The sequence below is a fragment of the Chlamydotis macqueenii genome, chromosome 11 (genome assembly GCF_036417535.1).
Source record: "Chlamydotis macqueenii isolate bChlMac1 chromosome 11, bChlMac1.mat, whole genome shotgun sequence".
NCBI classification, from domain to species: domain Eukaryota; kingdom Metazoa; phylum Chordata; class Aves; order Otidiformes; family Otididae; genus Chlamydotis; species Chlamydotis macqueenii.
Window position 1 is genome coordinate 14,272,577 of NC_141566.1, and position 14,253 is coordinate 14,286,829.

General features: G+C 45.7%; 1 protein-coding gene across 6 annotated transcripts in view; it reads right to left on the minus strand.

Moving 5' to 3' along the window:
- The window catches only part of MBNL3 (muscleblind like splicing regulator 3), a 98,393-nt gene that overhangs the window by 32,923 nt on the left and 51,217 nt on the right, over positions 1-14,253 (minus strand). For all 6 annotated transcript variants that reach the window (XR_015259703.1, XR_015259702.1, XM_086756404.1 and 3 more), the window contains exon 2: positions 1,873-2,037. Coding sequence is in view for 4 of the 6 variants with exons in the window: in XM_086756404.1 (XP_086612530.1) it covers positions 1,873-2,037 (165 nt within the window). In the remaining 2 variants the exon portion in view is untranslated. The remainder of the gene's footprint in view (positions 1-1,872; positions 2,038-14,253) is intronic.

Consider the following 14,253-nt stretch of genomic DNA (forward strand, 5'->3'; position numbering starts at 1 on the left):
AAACTAGAGCCCTTTCTCATCAGATAAGGTTACCTCTGAAATGAGAGCACTAACCAGACAGACAGACAGATTCAGTCTCAGAGGCAATTTAAAAGGCAGGAATCAAATTGCAGGAGTGAAATGGACCTGCAAGATTGCAAACTGGGAAGATGGGAACTTTCCAAAGAGGAAATCCCAAAGATGTTTTGAACAGCCAGCCAGAGAGAGTCCACCGTGAATTCCCCACAGAGGAAAACCCCAAACAGGAAAGGTTTGTTTTTGGTATAGGGCTAGGAAACCAGGCTACCATTTTGCGGGAATTCAGGATTTCCTTCTGATGTGCACGTACTTTCAAACTCCACAAAAAGAGGTGCAAAGATTACAGCAGATTAGAGCTTAAGGTGCAGAGCAACTAAAGACTTTTTCTGTGGCCCATCTTCTCTTCTGCCTCACTTTTCCATCTTCAAAACAGGAAGAATAAAAGCATTTTCCTGGCTTACACAGCAGGATCAAGATAAAGCTGCTAACACACACAGGATGACCAGAGTGAGGGCAAACATGAAAAACCCTTCATAAGAGAGGAGGAACATGCCAGACTGAGGAAATGCCCCAGTATGGTGACAGAACACCATCACAAACGGACGCTGGCCAGATTTTCCTGCTGAAACACAGCTCTATCACAAGCTCTTACACCAAACAGCACAACAGCCTCCAGCAAGAACAAATTCTTCAGTGGTCTCTTGTGAGGATAAACCAGAGACACCTGAGCTTTTTGAAGCTGGGGTGACAGATGCTGAGTCTGAAGCCTCATTTGGGCAGAGAAGCCAGGTGCTTTAGGTGGGACACCAGGAGGCCAAGTGCAGGCTGCTGCATAGACTTCAGGCTGGAAGAGTCTGTCCTAAGGATCCAGCCAGACCTCCCAGAGGGCACAACACAGGGAACCTCATCCAACAACTGCACATCAAGTGCACATTGTTGCCACAGGAAAGACATTCACCTCTGACTTTAAATGGAGAATTCCTAATTAGGCTTTTGGTTAAAAATGTGCAGCTTCTTTATGTCAGCACTGAGGAGCTGCTTCAAGACCTCTGACATTTCTTAAAATATACATAATAACAGACTCAAACTTAGCTGACAAATGTCACCCCCTCCTAGATACACTAACCAGCAGATACAAGCCATCCTCCCCCTGTTCTAACAGAGTTCTCCAGCCTGAAAACCTGTTTTAACCAACAGACTACAGCAGGGACAGCCAGTGAAGGCTTCTCTGAACTATCTGCTCTACAAACACTCATCTCCCACAGGCTTCCCTCTCTACCTCAAAAGAAGGAAATCTTTCCTGCTGTTAATATAAAACAGCATTACTGTGAAAAACAAGTGACAGGGCTGTAACATTAGCATAACTCTGCTGGGACAACAGCAATGAAACAGGTCTTCACTCCCAGGCATAAAAGTCTTACAGTCTGGCTAAGATTAATCTTCTCCAATTTTAGCCCACCAATGCAATGCATCTAGACCAAGGGAGTCAGCTGGCCTCTTGCGACAGCGCAGAAGAACTCCAGCATCCTCACTCCAATGTAAAACAGCTATCCAAAATAAGTTCCGTTGGAACCGAGCTGCTCGGGACTTCTGGGATGTGCATGCATCACCTGGTCAAAAATCCACCTGGTGCTAAGAAAACTTGATGCCCTGAATCTCACTTAGTCATCAGAAGAAAGTGGAGCCACAGTGTGCAAGAAGGTACAGAGGCAGCATCAGACATCCCTCTGGAAGACGATGCCCAACTCTGCAGCACGAACAACTGCCTGAGCAAAAGCACAGTGCTGAGGCATCTGTAAACACACAGGAAAGCAACGTGGAGCAGTGTGAACTGGATTCATTGCTGTAACTTACAATTGGCTGTAGCTGCGCGCCTGGTAGCATGAACTGCATTTGCTGAGCAAACATGGCTGCGGCTGTCTTCTGCTGGATCAGGTTGTTGCGTCCATTTATTTCAAGCTGTGTTTTTAAGTGTGGGGGAGGGTGGAGATATTTGCAGTTCTCCCGGGTACACCGGCCCTAAAAAAAAAAAAAAAAATAAAAATAAAAAAAAGCATTTCATTTAATGTAACACTCAGGGCAGCCAGGGAAATTTAATTACGGATTGTTTGGGTTACTGTAACAACACAATCATCTAAGTAGAGGCAGTTTGGTAGCTACTATGTCTCTTTTGTGATTTTTCTATAGCACTGCAATACTTAGGTGAAAAGAAGAGCAACATGACTTCTCCTGCAGTAACACTAACCAAATACTATCAAGCTAAACTTTTTTTACTGCTGTAAAAAAAAAAAAAAAAAAAAAAAAAAGTAACACAAATGCCAATATTTTCAGAAGCTAGTGGCAAGAGTTCCAGAAACAGCAACAAAAATTTCCCATTTTCTTGTGTGGGTTGTTTTTCCCTCCCTCCCAACACCAGATCACTTAATTGGCCCTGACAACCAGACAGCAAGAAACAAAACTCTATCACTTCCCCAGCTGCACCAGGTAAAATATTGAGGACAGCTCTGTAAAGCAGCACCTCTGATCTTCAACATGCACGTACTGAGATGCTGAGAGCTGGTAGTCACAGGAGGAAGAACTGAAACAATTTCCCCTTTGCAGTTTCATCTCTTAAGAGCCACAATATGTTGCACCACGGACTACTTAGCCTCCCCCTCAATAAACATAAGCACTAGGGAAGCCAGTGGGTCCTAAAAAGCAAAGGATCACTAATCAAATGAGAACATCACTTCCAAAAAATATTTACCAACTGTACTTCCTTTAATAGTGTTTGCAAGTAAACAAAGGGAGATAAGAACCAATAATCCACTAAACACAGAAAACTAGTAATAAATTTTGTCATTAAGACGAAATAGTTCTTCAAAAATAGGGACTTCCAACCCCCTTTCTCTGTGTATTCTCTCCTCAAGAAACAGGCATAGAGAACACAAGTAATACTATATGCAACTTTATGCATAAATTTCATAAACTACTTTTGGTGAATTTTTTTGAGGAAACAATTCTTCTGCAGCTATTCAGAGCCTAATAACACAAGGCCAGGCCTGGGAACCACAGAGCTGCTGCATGACAGGTAACTGATAACTGTTCCTGCAGCCAGCAAAGGAGCAAGACCATCCATTTCCCAGCCTGTCCCTGGCACTCTCATCAAGAGTTGGACACTGAGTTCCCAGTCTCCATATAATTAACTTTGCTTTCAAAAAAAAAAAGGGGCACATCACGTGACCCCACATACCTGCTCCCACCAGCAGGATCACACGCAGCAGAGCCGTAGCCCCACGGCCAGGTCCACACGGGTACACCCATTACCCACCACCGCACCCAGGGCACAGACTGGTGGAAAACCCCTGGGATGGGCCCTTGCCTGCATCCAGGATACACCCCTGGTGATTTTGAAGTCTTGTTTCTGCCTGTACAACATACAGGTGGAACCACTGGACAGCTTGGGTACCACTGCACAAAGCCAACACCATGATCCTCTGCTGGGGCTGCTTTTGAACCCTCAGCCAGGCTCCCCGATACGTCAGGAGAGAGACAGGTCACTGGAGAGCAGCTAAAGGTCTGCAAGCTTTGTGTGTGCTTTCCTCTGCCCTGTTTCCTGGTGGGGATAACAGCTTCACTGGAGAATAGGAGCCTGTCCGCAGCATGAAGGGGGCTGTACAATGGAGCATCATGAGACACAGGCTTTTCTCTTATCTGCTCTAAGGAGATCAGAGAGTTAAACAAAATTCCTGGCTCCCTGTTGTTATTTTCATTTAGAGGCAAATAACTAAATGCAAGAAGTGATGAGCTAAACCCACTGGGACAGGAAAAAAAATCACTCCTAAACTTCATCAGCCTGCCTGTGTGGAGTGAAACTCTGCCCTGCTCCCAGAAGAGCCCAGTGGCTCCCAAGAACCCAACTCAAAAAGAAAGCAGCTTTTTAATGCTATTTTTTTTCAGCTTCTCAGTAATCCAACAGTCCCAGATCTCTAGCAGTGAATTAATTGCTGTCAGGCCCTGAGGACATGAATCTTCATCACCAGACACTTTCTTACATCTGTGTAAAGTGAGGTTAAAATGGCACCATGCAGCTGGCTAGCGCTCTGATGACCCAGCACAAGGCAATCAACAAGGTAAATAACTGCGTTAATCTGGAAGGAGAAGGAGACTCATTAGCACTAGATATGTTGGGATCATCCCTCTCACGGCATCTTTCGAGCTGCACAGGATAAGGTCCCTCCACCACCCAGGACCTCCCCACCAGCCCTTTCCATCACCTGGGCCTCAACAAGGGTCCAGTATTCAGGCTCAGAGCATATCTGCAGCATCCCACATCCACAACTTCTGAAGGGCTGCTCCAGCTGCTGCAGACCAGTGGGCTGCCGATGGCCAGAGAGCTGCTCTATTTTAAGCTCCAGCCTTCGAGGGCTTACACATCAGCCTTAGAAATTCCTCCTGGTTCAAACTTGGCACAAATGCTTCGACTTGGGAAAATACTAATTTCTACCAAATTTGGACTAAATCTATGTAGATGTTTCTACACTGCAGGAATGGAGAAGATTAAAAAAGAGCTACTACTTTTTGCAAACAATACTTATGGGGCCTTTTTCAACTTGAAAAGGACACTGCTATTGCAACTGAAATTTTGCTTGTCATTGATACTACCCACCCCAGCTTGGTGTGAAGCTTTGTTCTACTTTTTTTCTCAAAACAGAGTTTATTTAATTCCAACAGGGGGTTCTACAAACAGAATGTTTTTTATTATCAACAAAAAAAATCCCCATACAGCATGAGGCCTTGATGCTGCAGACAGAGCTGTGAGCAGAAACCAGTGCCCACGCAGAGTGCTACTGGTTTCAATGAGGACATGCATTTGCAAGGTGTAGCTGTGCAGATGCTACTGCAGAGCGAAGGCTGCAAAGTGCAGCACGGTTGTCAGTCAGGCCTTCTAGGGCTCCAGAAAGACTAAATGAATCACCACTGCACTTGGATTCAAAACCACGCCTCCAGTCTAGCTCCTCCTCGCCATAATTTTGATCCTGAGCATCATCAACCACTGCGTTTCACCAGGACAAGTTAGAAGGCATAGCTGAGTCAGGTTGCCTTCTCCAACACCACAGTAGGTTCTTCATGTCTCAGACAATGAATTTTAGGAATGTGACTGAGTGACACAAAATGTTCCCAGTTTAGACATCCAGCTAAGAAACAACTTTCAAGATGTCTCGCTCTAAAGCAATGAGCACCTCTAGTATCCTCTGAACTGCAACACTGGTGGGGTGATCCCTTCTTCTATGCTTCCATCACAACGCCCACAGTTCTCAGTACTTCTCAGCAACACATACACTCTTCAAGACCAATTTCAGCTCTACAAAAGCCGCCAGAAGGACAAAGGAACTGCCATTATTCACTTCTCAGTACCAGCTGCAACACAGCAGGGAAAACAACAGGGAACTGGTAGCAAATCTGCTGTGTGGATACTGGGTTGGGGACAAATAAGGACAACTCCATTTTACACCTGGGTGGCCTAGGAATACCATATGAGAAAACAGAACAGGAGTCAGGCCCCTAAGTTTCAGATGAGCACCTTTATGCTAAAAGGCACAGTTCTGCTGCAGTGGCTCCAGCATGTTGAATGCACTGGACAGTCCCAGTGTCCTGCACAGGGACCTGCTAAGACACTCTCCAAATTCAGCATTGCACCAAAAAGCATCATCCTAGCACCCGGAGTGGGTCGCTGCATGTGTCCAGAAGGGGCACAGTCCTCAGAGACTGACCTGTGTCAGTGAGCGGCACGCTGAACCTTCTGGGACCAGTGCAGCCGTCCTGTCCTAACTGAAGGAGTTTGTTGCTCTTAATTTAGCATGAGTATCGACTCCAGGGAAGGTGCATTCCCACCCTGTCCCGGGTGGCACACGAGCCTGCAGCCAGGGAATCACCACCCAGCAACAGACTCTGCTGCTGGCCTTGGTAACGTGCTAAATATAGCTGTATTTTCTGGCTCCTTGCAAAACTGAAGGAGTCTGAAGGACCATATTCATCATCTTCTTTGCCAACTGCAACCAGGAGGGAAAAGCATATGGACTGCACTTCCCAAGGCTTGAAAAATTGATATTAAAAATAAATCATTAAAAGGATTTTGTAAGAGTATCTTCTCCCCCTTTCTTCCCACACACTCCCCCACCCTTACAGTAGGCTACTGGCATGTGATTGACTCTGTGTTGCCAACTTAAGTCATGCTGTGATGGCGCACACTGTAAATGGCTGGCATCTGACACTAGCTAACATGACAGCAGCTAGCAGTGCAACAAAGCCAGCTGCTTCAAGTGCAGTACTGATGGAAGCATACTTAAATCCAGTAGAAAAACCTGCATTACACCTGGCTGTTTGGAGTACGCTGCACCTTGTCACCTGCATCGTAGCTTGGAGGGACGCAAATAAGAGCACACTGGGTACCACACCAGGCTGTGCGTGAACCTACCCTAAGCATGCTGCACAAATTCTCTTCTCACTGGCTGCTGAAGTGAGCTGAACTGTGCTGCAGAAACAAGGCTTCCTGCACAAACCCAAGGCTTGCTCATGTTTGCACCAGTAATGCAGTTGGTTACGGTCTCTTTCCTGGACACCAGTGAGGTGTTCTGCAGCAGACACAGGTTTCTGGTTTTAATGACTGCACCGTATGTCCTGTCAATCACCAGCAGTTCCCATGTGAAAATCTTTAAGCTAATGTTGCTTTTCACACACTGGAGCCTGCAGTAGACTTGTGCCCTGACTCTGCTGTCTTTTCCATAGACACTGATGACATGTGCAATGACTGACAGCAAAAAGAATGAAAAGAGACCAGGCAGGAAAGGATTTACATGTTTTGCACAAAACCAGGCACCAAAACACAGCTTGTCTACATAACTTTTCCCTGCATGAAGCAGCAGATTTCCAGTCTCCCCAGGAGGAACTCAGTGGGGAGTCACATTCAGAGATGCACTGGCCCTGCTTACTCAGTGCCTGTCACTCCAGCGCTGAGGCACGAAACACTGCTTTCCATCCCACTCAGCACATGCACAGAAGCCTTCTCCTGGCTGGGCATCCTCACTCCTGCCAGAGCCTTACATGGCTTTCACATATGCAACACAACCTCAGCCACCATGGTGTCTGCCCCGCATCTGGAGGGCAGGCAGAGACCAGGCTGCAGAACTGCCCGCAAAGAGTGCATTGTCATGCAACAGTGGGAGGCAGAAAGCAAGGAGCTCTGGGCTTCACCCTTGTGTCCATACAGCAAAGCTAAGAACATGTACTGAGCAGCACATGCTGCTCCAGGTTTAACCCCAATGCCAGCTGCTCTCTAAGAAAAACAGAGATACTGGCAGGCAGACTTGGTATCTGGTAATGCCCAAGCTCCAAGTCCTTCACCCACCCTATAGTGACTTACCGTTTTCAAAGTCACCCTTTCAGGAAAGCAAAGCACCAGGCTGTTGGAAGCACTCTCCATCCACCACCCCAATTCAACTGCTTTGTGCTCGCTATGATTTGTCCCTAAGCAATCTGCTCCAGGGCTGAGCAACTGGCATGCTGACTGGATTGCGTGGCTCACCCTGCCATCTCCAATGCTGTATCACACTCCTCCTTCCACACAGGTAGAGAGTTGTGCTGGAGGGAGGAAGTGAGATGGCTGTCCATCACACTGCTGGAGCAAACACCTTCCACTCAGCAAACAACATCAAACAGCATGGAAATAGTATGTTCTCAACTGGAAAACAAAGGAGGCTGGAGCCAACAAGTCAGCCTGATCATTAGCAAGTGCTACATCTCACTGATAAGTGTTCCTGCAGCCAAGCTGCCGCTTGCTGCAGTTCAAAGCCTAGCTCTGTACATACCTTATCTGCAATTCCTTTCTACAGGCTAATGAAATGTTAAAAGTTATGCTCCCAGCCGAGTCAGTGAGAAGTACAACTTTGCAACCTCCCTTGAACATTGACCCTGGCACAGTACATCAGATAACTTCTGCTTAACAGCAACACTTTTCTCCCTGCAGTGTTGGAGCAGCTCACTTTACAGAAGAGTTTTAAAGCGTAATTACATACAAAGCACTCCTCAAATGTGTTCTCATGGAGGGCTGTTAGCGTACCTACAAGGATCCTAAAAAGTAGGTCTAGAAGGATGTGGAGAAGTGAAAAACAATCCCTAGGCCTACACTGACCAACTTCTCCTATTTTCTTCATACCTATTACTTGTGCATTTCCCAGACAAGGGCCTCCAACACACGACTCTCCCTGCAGCCGTAAAGCTCTTCCTGATTCTCAACTGCAGTTTTGCTACTCCTGTAACTGAAGCGCGACTTCCCCCAGAGGATCAGAACAAGAATTATTCCCTTGCTCTTTGAGGAAGGGCGCATACCTAAAGGCTGCAGTCACATCTATCCCCCTTCCTCAAAGCTCTCTGCTCTAGCCTATGCAAACTATGTTCTTTCAACTTCCCGAGCTCGGTCTCCAAGCCTTTCACTAGGCTGTTCCCCCAGTCAGCCTGCACCCCTGCGGATGTGTGCGCATGCACGGGGCACTGCGCCCCAGCTAACCCCTTCCCAGCGCTGTGTAGACAAGAAGATTTTTTTCATGTCCTGCAGATGACACTGCTGCTTATACATCCCTGCATGAATTTTCTTTCCTTCTAACAGTGTAACATTTTTGACTGACTCTCAACAAGCCTTTTCCAGAACTACTGCCTACCCAGCTGTGCTGCATTCTGTATCATGCAGCTGATTTGCTTAAATGCGGTATTTTGTACTGCTTTTACTGAACTCGTACCCCTTTTCATGGGCTATTTTTTTCAACCTGTGAAGATTATCTCCAGAGCTGGTTCTTTAAAGTGTCTGTGGTTCCTCTCAGCTCAGAGCACCCTACCAATTTAACAAGCATGCTCTCTCTATTCCATCAGTCAACCAAAGCCGAAGAGTCTTGCCAAACAAATCATTCCCGACTGCCACGGAACTCCGCTTTCCAAGCAGTTGCAGGCTGTCACATAAGTTTCTCCTATGCTTTGCTGTTTGTATTGTTTGGAAACTGATTTGTGACATGTCAAAAACTCCCAAATTTAATGCCAGTACTCCATCTTCCATATCTCTCTGAAACAACCCATCTCAAAGGCTTTCCACTTTCACTGTTTTTTCTGCTTCTCTCTGGTCACCTGCAGGGATGCTGAAGAGTTAGTGCTCTGTACCTCCCTGTGCCAGCACTCCTACTTGCCATCAAGTATGCGTTTGTATACGATGTTTGGGACAAAGAAGCTGGTGGTCTGAAGTTACTTGTAACAGCAATAAAAAAAAAAATACACAGCACTGCTATTTGCCAACATTTTTCAAATGCAGGTCTAACATCCATTTACAGAAAGCCGAAAAGACTGCTGTTACGGTGTGGATCCTGCTGATCACAGCTGAAAAGAAAAAGCAAAATATATCTTTTAGTTAGCATTACCAGACGGCAATCAGCCTTAAAGGGAAGGGAAGCAACACAGACTTCCTATCATACAGAAGTTTCAATTTCAACGTATGTGGATAAAAATGCTGGAGTTACAGTTAATCTGATAGCTTCCAGGTACGGATGATACAAACCCTGGGAAATGCATGTTCTAGGTAGGAATGAGTATGGTTCATGAATATATAATTTGCTGGAAACAGGATTCAAACAGCCCGTAAAAAGCACAAACCACAGTTTTGCAACGTCTCTACCATGAGCTTTGCCTAACTTCTTTGAACCTCCCACCTCTAGGTCCAAAAAGCCACCTCCCTGAGCCTGCGCAGACAGATGAGAAGAAAACGGCTAAAAACACCCTATGTGTTATTTCGGTCCAACTCAGCTCCCCTAGAGTCACTTGCAAAATCTCTTCAGATTTTATACTATTCCAAATGATGCTCTGAACGGCAGCAGCAGCACATCAGCTGGGGCTTCTCAGGCGAAGAGGGACACGTCTTTTGTCTGGGAACAGAGGACAAGAGTCAGATCTATCTGCCTTTCCACACAGCTTCAGTAGAAAAACCTGAATATCTATCGCAAGCTCCCAGGGCTACCAATGCTCCCAGCACTCTCAAGGCAGCCCCAGCTCATCGCTGAAATAGCGACTGAATTTCATGGCTTCATTGAATGTCAGGTCAAGCCCTTTCTGAGCAAGCCTAGACTTGATTTTGACTAAAATAAGTGAACCTTGATGTTCTGCATGATTTCAAATGAAAGTGGGTGACATTTGGCAGCTACGACAAGAGTTTTGGGTCCTTTTGAACTCAGTGCTCAAAGCAAAGCTCAGTGGCATGTGCAAATGCAAGGCAGCTAGAAAGCCTTCAGAGGAAACCAAACAGATCTGCTGAAGTGAGCCTAGTGCATTCTGCACAGTCCCAGTCTGCCCAGTTCTCCTCTCCCTGTGGCTGTCAGGCAGAGCTCTGGGAGGATAACCAGGAGGTTAATAAATAACTGTAGGGGTTAAGGCTTAGAAGAATTATATTGCTTATAAAACTTAAAAAAGCAAGTTGGACAAACACAGCCACTTCAGTCCAGCAAGTTAGAAAAATGCAGAAGGAATGGGAAGCAGAGACAAGAATCCCTTGCTTTAGCACATAGCTGCTGCTCTTCAGCCTCCCCATCTCACCCATGTGACTGCTCTGCCAGGATATTTTTACTTTGCAAGGAGATGGAAGGAAGGGCTGGAGGAAGAGGAACATCAGCGTCATTTTTGCAAATGTATTCGAGTCCAGAGAAAAGCTGCCAACAGCCAGCTGAGGGGTTTGCTGAACAAATACTGCTAGAGACCTGTAAAAGCTCCATCTCCTTGTCATTCCAGCCTTTGCCTATGAAGGCCAACCTCTATCACAGACACAAACCTGGGCTGAAGAGGCTGTGCCCCTGTGAGCCACTGGCTCAGGGGGATACGCTGTGCTGAAGCCCTCTCCTCCATCACAGGACTGGAAAGCAAGCTGCCCCTGCCACCAGACACACACCCACTGTGGCATGTGGCCAAGCCGACAGGGCTTTGGTCATCTACCCACTGTACAACTGAACAGCTCTCCATCAATGGGCATTACGTGAGGAACAGCAGCACTTTGCCCGAGCAGGGGACATGCTTCCCATTGTGTGGCAGAAATAGTTTAGCAGCTGAAGAATTTCACCAGTATTAAAAAAAAAATAAAAATAAAAAAAAAGGAAAAAGGAAAAAAAAGTAATAATATTGCTTCACTCGCACCAGGGTAAGATACAGTCATCAGATGCAAGATGCTGGGAACAAATAGATGCACAGCGTGGAAAAACCCTACTGCAGATGCCAGTCCTTTCAAACAGTGTGTATGAAATGGCAAAGCACTTGGACGGGGGGTTGGCAAGATCAGATGCACTCTGCTGGGATTCAAACACGCTTATCTAGGACTCGCTCACAAAATCTGCAACCTCAAAACGTTTCTCAAGCTTGTTTTTGTTACACAGCTCAAACCAGAGCAGAAGAGAAAAATAAAGCAGAGACAGCAGTCTTTGTACATCCTTGTCCCCCTTTTTGGTATCACCTTAACCAGTGACAGTTAGTCACAGCTGTTGCCAAGAACTTCAAACCACTGAACTCAGTAGGCAAATTCAGCTCCATACAGAAATGATGGCTTGTTAGCATTGAGCTCAAGTATTTAAACAAGTACCATCACCCCACCATTTTTTTAGATTTTAATTAGAAACAGCTGGGTGGGGGGGACATGAAACTACTGTATTCCAGTAGACTCTAAGCAGGCACGGGCACCAGCCTGAACTTCCAAATTCTCATTGACCTGGCAATTAGGGAAGCCGAGAGCTGCTGCGAGTGAAGTTTTACTTTTGCACATTGCTGAATACAGCAATGTTCTACTGAATTTCCCCAGGACAGCACAAAGAGGTCGTGGCTGTCCTTCTGCTTTCACGCAGGATTTTCATTCCAAGCTGTTTGTTATACTTGAAGGTTCTTACAAACTCAAAGCAGTTATTTTGTTGGGGAAAAGCCCTGTAGCTCCTTCATTATATTTTTACATCTTGACAATTCTTTCCAGCTTTGTTCTCCTGCCAAGCCCTCTTCATTCAGGCCAATGGTATGCTCTGTTATGTTCAATGAAAAACGTGTATTGGTTTCAACGTTTTTGGTTTGTGGAACATTTTTGCTTGCTCCAAGCAATGGACAGTGTTTACCAAGTCTGAGAAATATATATTAAAAGAGTACGGCACTGTCAAAGTATATTTTTTATGAGCTGCAGAGCAGAAAAAAACATGTTTATCTGAGAGATTGCTACTTGCAATGAACAGCAATCTCATTCCACAAAAGAGGAATAAAGACTTAATCGAGTTCTTTTCTTTTGTATCCACTGATACATTTTGATTAGGCTTTTGTGAACCCTATCAGGCTGTTAGCACCACATATCCGGAACAAGGTTAAAACAGAATAGAAGTATCATCAACTTAGAGTTCTGATCATTTTTAATACCTTCCAAGTATTATTGCACTACTCTCCCAGGTTCAGGAATGTTAAAAGCAGAGTAAAATAGGTTTCTTTCATTACAGCATCAAATGCAAGCTCTCTCCAAGCGAAATAAGCTTTTACAGACACCCCCGGCCACAGACCTGCTCAAGCAGCTGATCGATAACAATTATGAAGGCAGGCACTTAGCGCCCGGTAAAGAGGGCACATCTAGGAGCACGTTTAGCCCTGGGATCGCTGCATGTGTTTAGAGCAGGAGGTGAAGCAGGTGATGTCCTGCATTGTTAATATTCCTGTGAGTGAACATTTCAGTGTGTGACTATTTGAAAGTAAAGAAATCAATTCTACCTGGAAGCCAGAAACACTGGCATGTTATTGATTTTCCTTCTGTAATAAATTACAAAATAAAATAAAAAAAAAAAACACCCATGCCACTCTTTGGAACAATATTGCACAAATACTGTATTAAAAAATCACCAACCACAAAACACCACAGAAAACCAAACAAAATAGAATTTCTCATGTTTTCTACCTTTTGTCTTCCCCAGTTCTGTCTCTCCTGATTGCCATTACACCAGGGCAGCTTTTGAAAACACCAAGTGTAGTTTCTCTTGTCCCTTAAACCACTTTTTCATTGCAAATCCCATAATCCAATTCTACAACCTTCACTGGCTGATTGAATCTGCCAAGGTCATATGGAAAGTTGATGCTTCTGACCTTCCTCTACCTGCAGTGTCTGTTGAATATTACAATTGCAGCAGGCAAACCACACGTAGACAGAACCAAGCAAAGTACATTAAAGCCCAGGAGAATAAATGTTAAAGCACTGTGTTCATGAATACAAATATTGGACGCGTGACCACCTCCGGCAGCCTCCCTCCTTGAGTTTACACAAGGGAGAAGGCAAACAGGGAAGTGCAGAGATTGATAACTAAGTGTCCAACCCAAACCCTGCCTCCTGTTCTGTGGAGGGTAAAGCCATGCTTGGAAAACCTCATTCTCGCTGCATTTTGGAAAGCAAAATGAAGCTGCAAATAAAAAGACCTGTGGGTGGCTGGGTTTTTGTTTTTTGGTTTTTTTAAGAACTTGGCAGAATATAACAATTTACCAACTGAGGATTAGCCCAATTTTTGTTTGTGTTGTTGCTTTGCTCAGAAAGCAACAGCTTAATGTGAACAAACAGATTCCTGGTTTTCAAAAAATAATGAAAAAAAACTTAAAAAAAAGAATTAATTCCATCTGGACTGACAATTCCCAGGGAGAATCTTCAGTCTGGAAAAAATAGCTCTGCAGGATGTGCTTCAGCCTCAGCTACTGAGGGGCTGCCAGGGGGTAAGGCAGCAGCACCCTGCGCAGGGAAGGATGCTGGCTAGGCTCTGCTAAGCATACTGATGACTCCTGCTGCGACTGCCACGCTGTCTTTCCACCCTTTGGCTGGAAACACCAAGGGACACACTGGTCCCTCTGTGCATTAGCTTAAGCCACCACAGGAGGTGACTGCAGGGCAGCAGGCAGATGGAGCAACACAGGAGGGTGACGCCCTCAGTTGCCATCACAAGATCTGCTCACAGACGTCTGTCAGAGCCCAGGGGTCTCATGCTGCAAGGCACAGGACATCTTTCTGCTCTCAGCTGAGGCCCACCCAACAGCAGAGAGGTAGAGAGCAAAGCCTGCTCCCCCTCCCCCTCACCCTGATGGCCAGCTCTCTGATGTCCCCAGCTCCTCTCCTACTTCTCCTCCTCTCTGTCCCATTCCTTGGCTCCCTTCACTGCTTCCCATTCGACTCTTTCCTGCTGC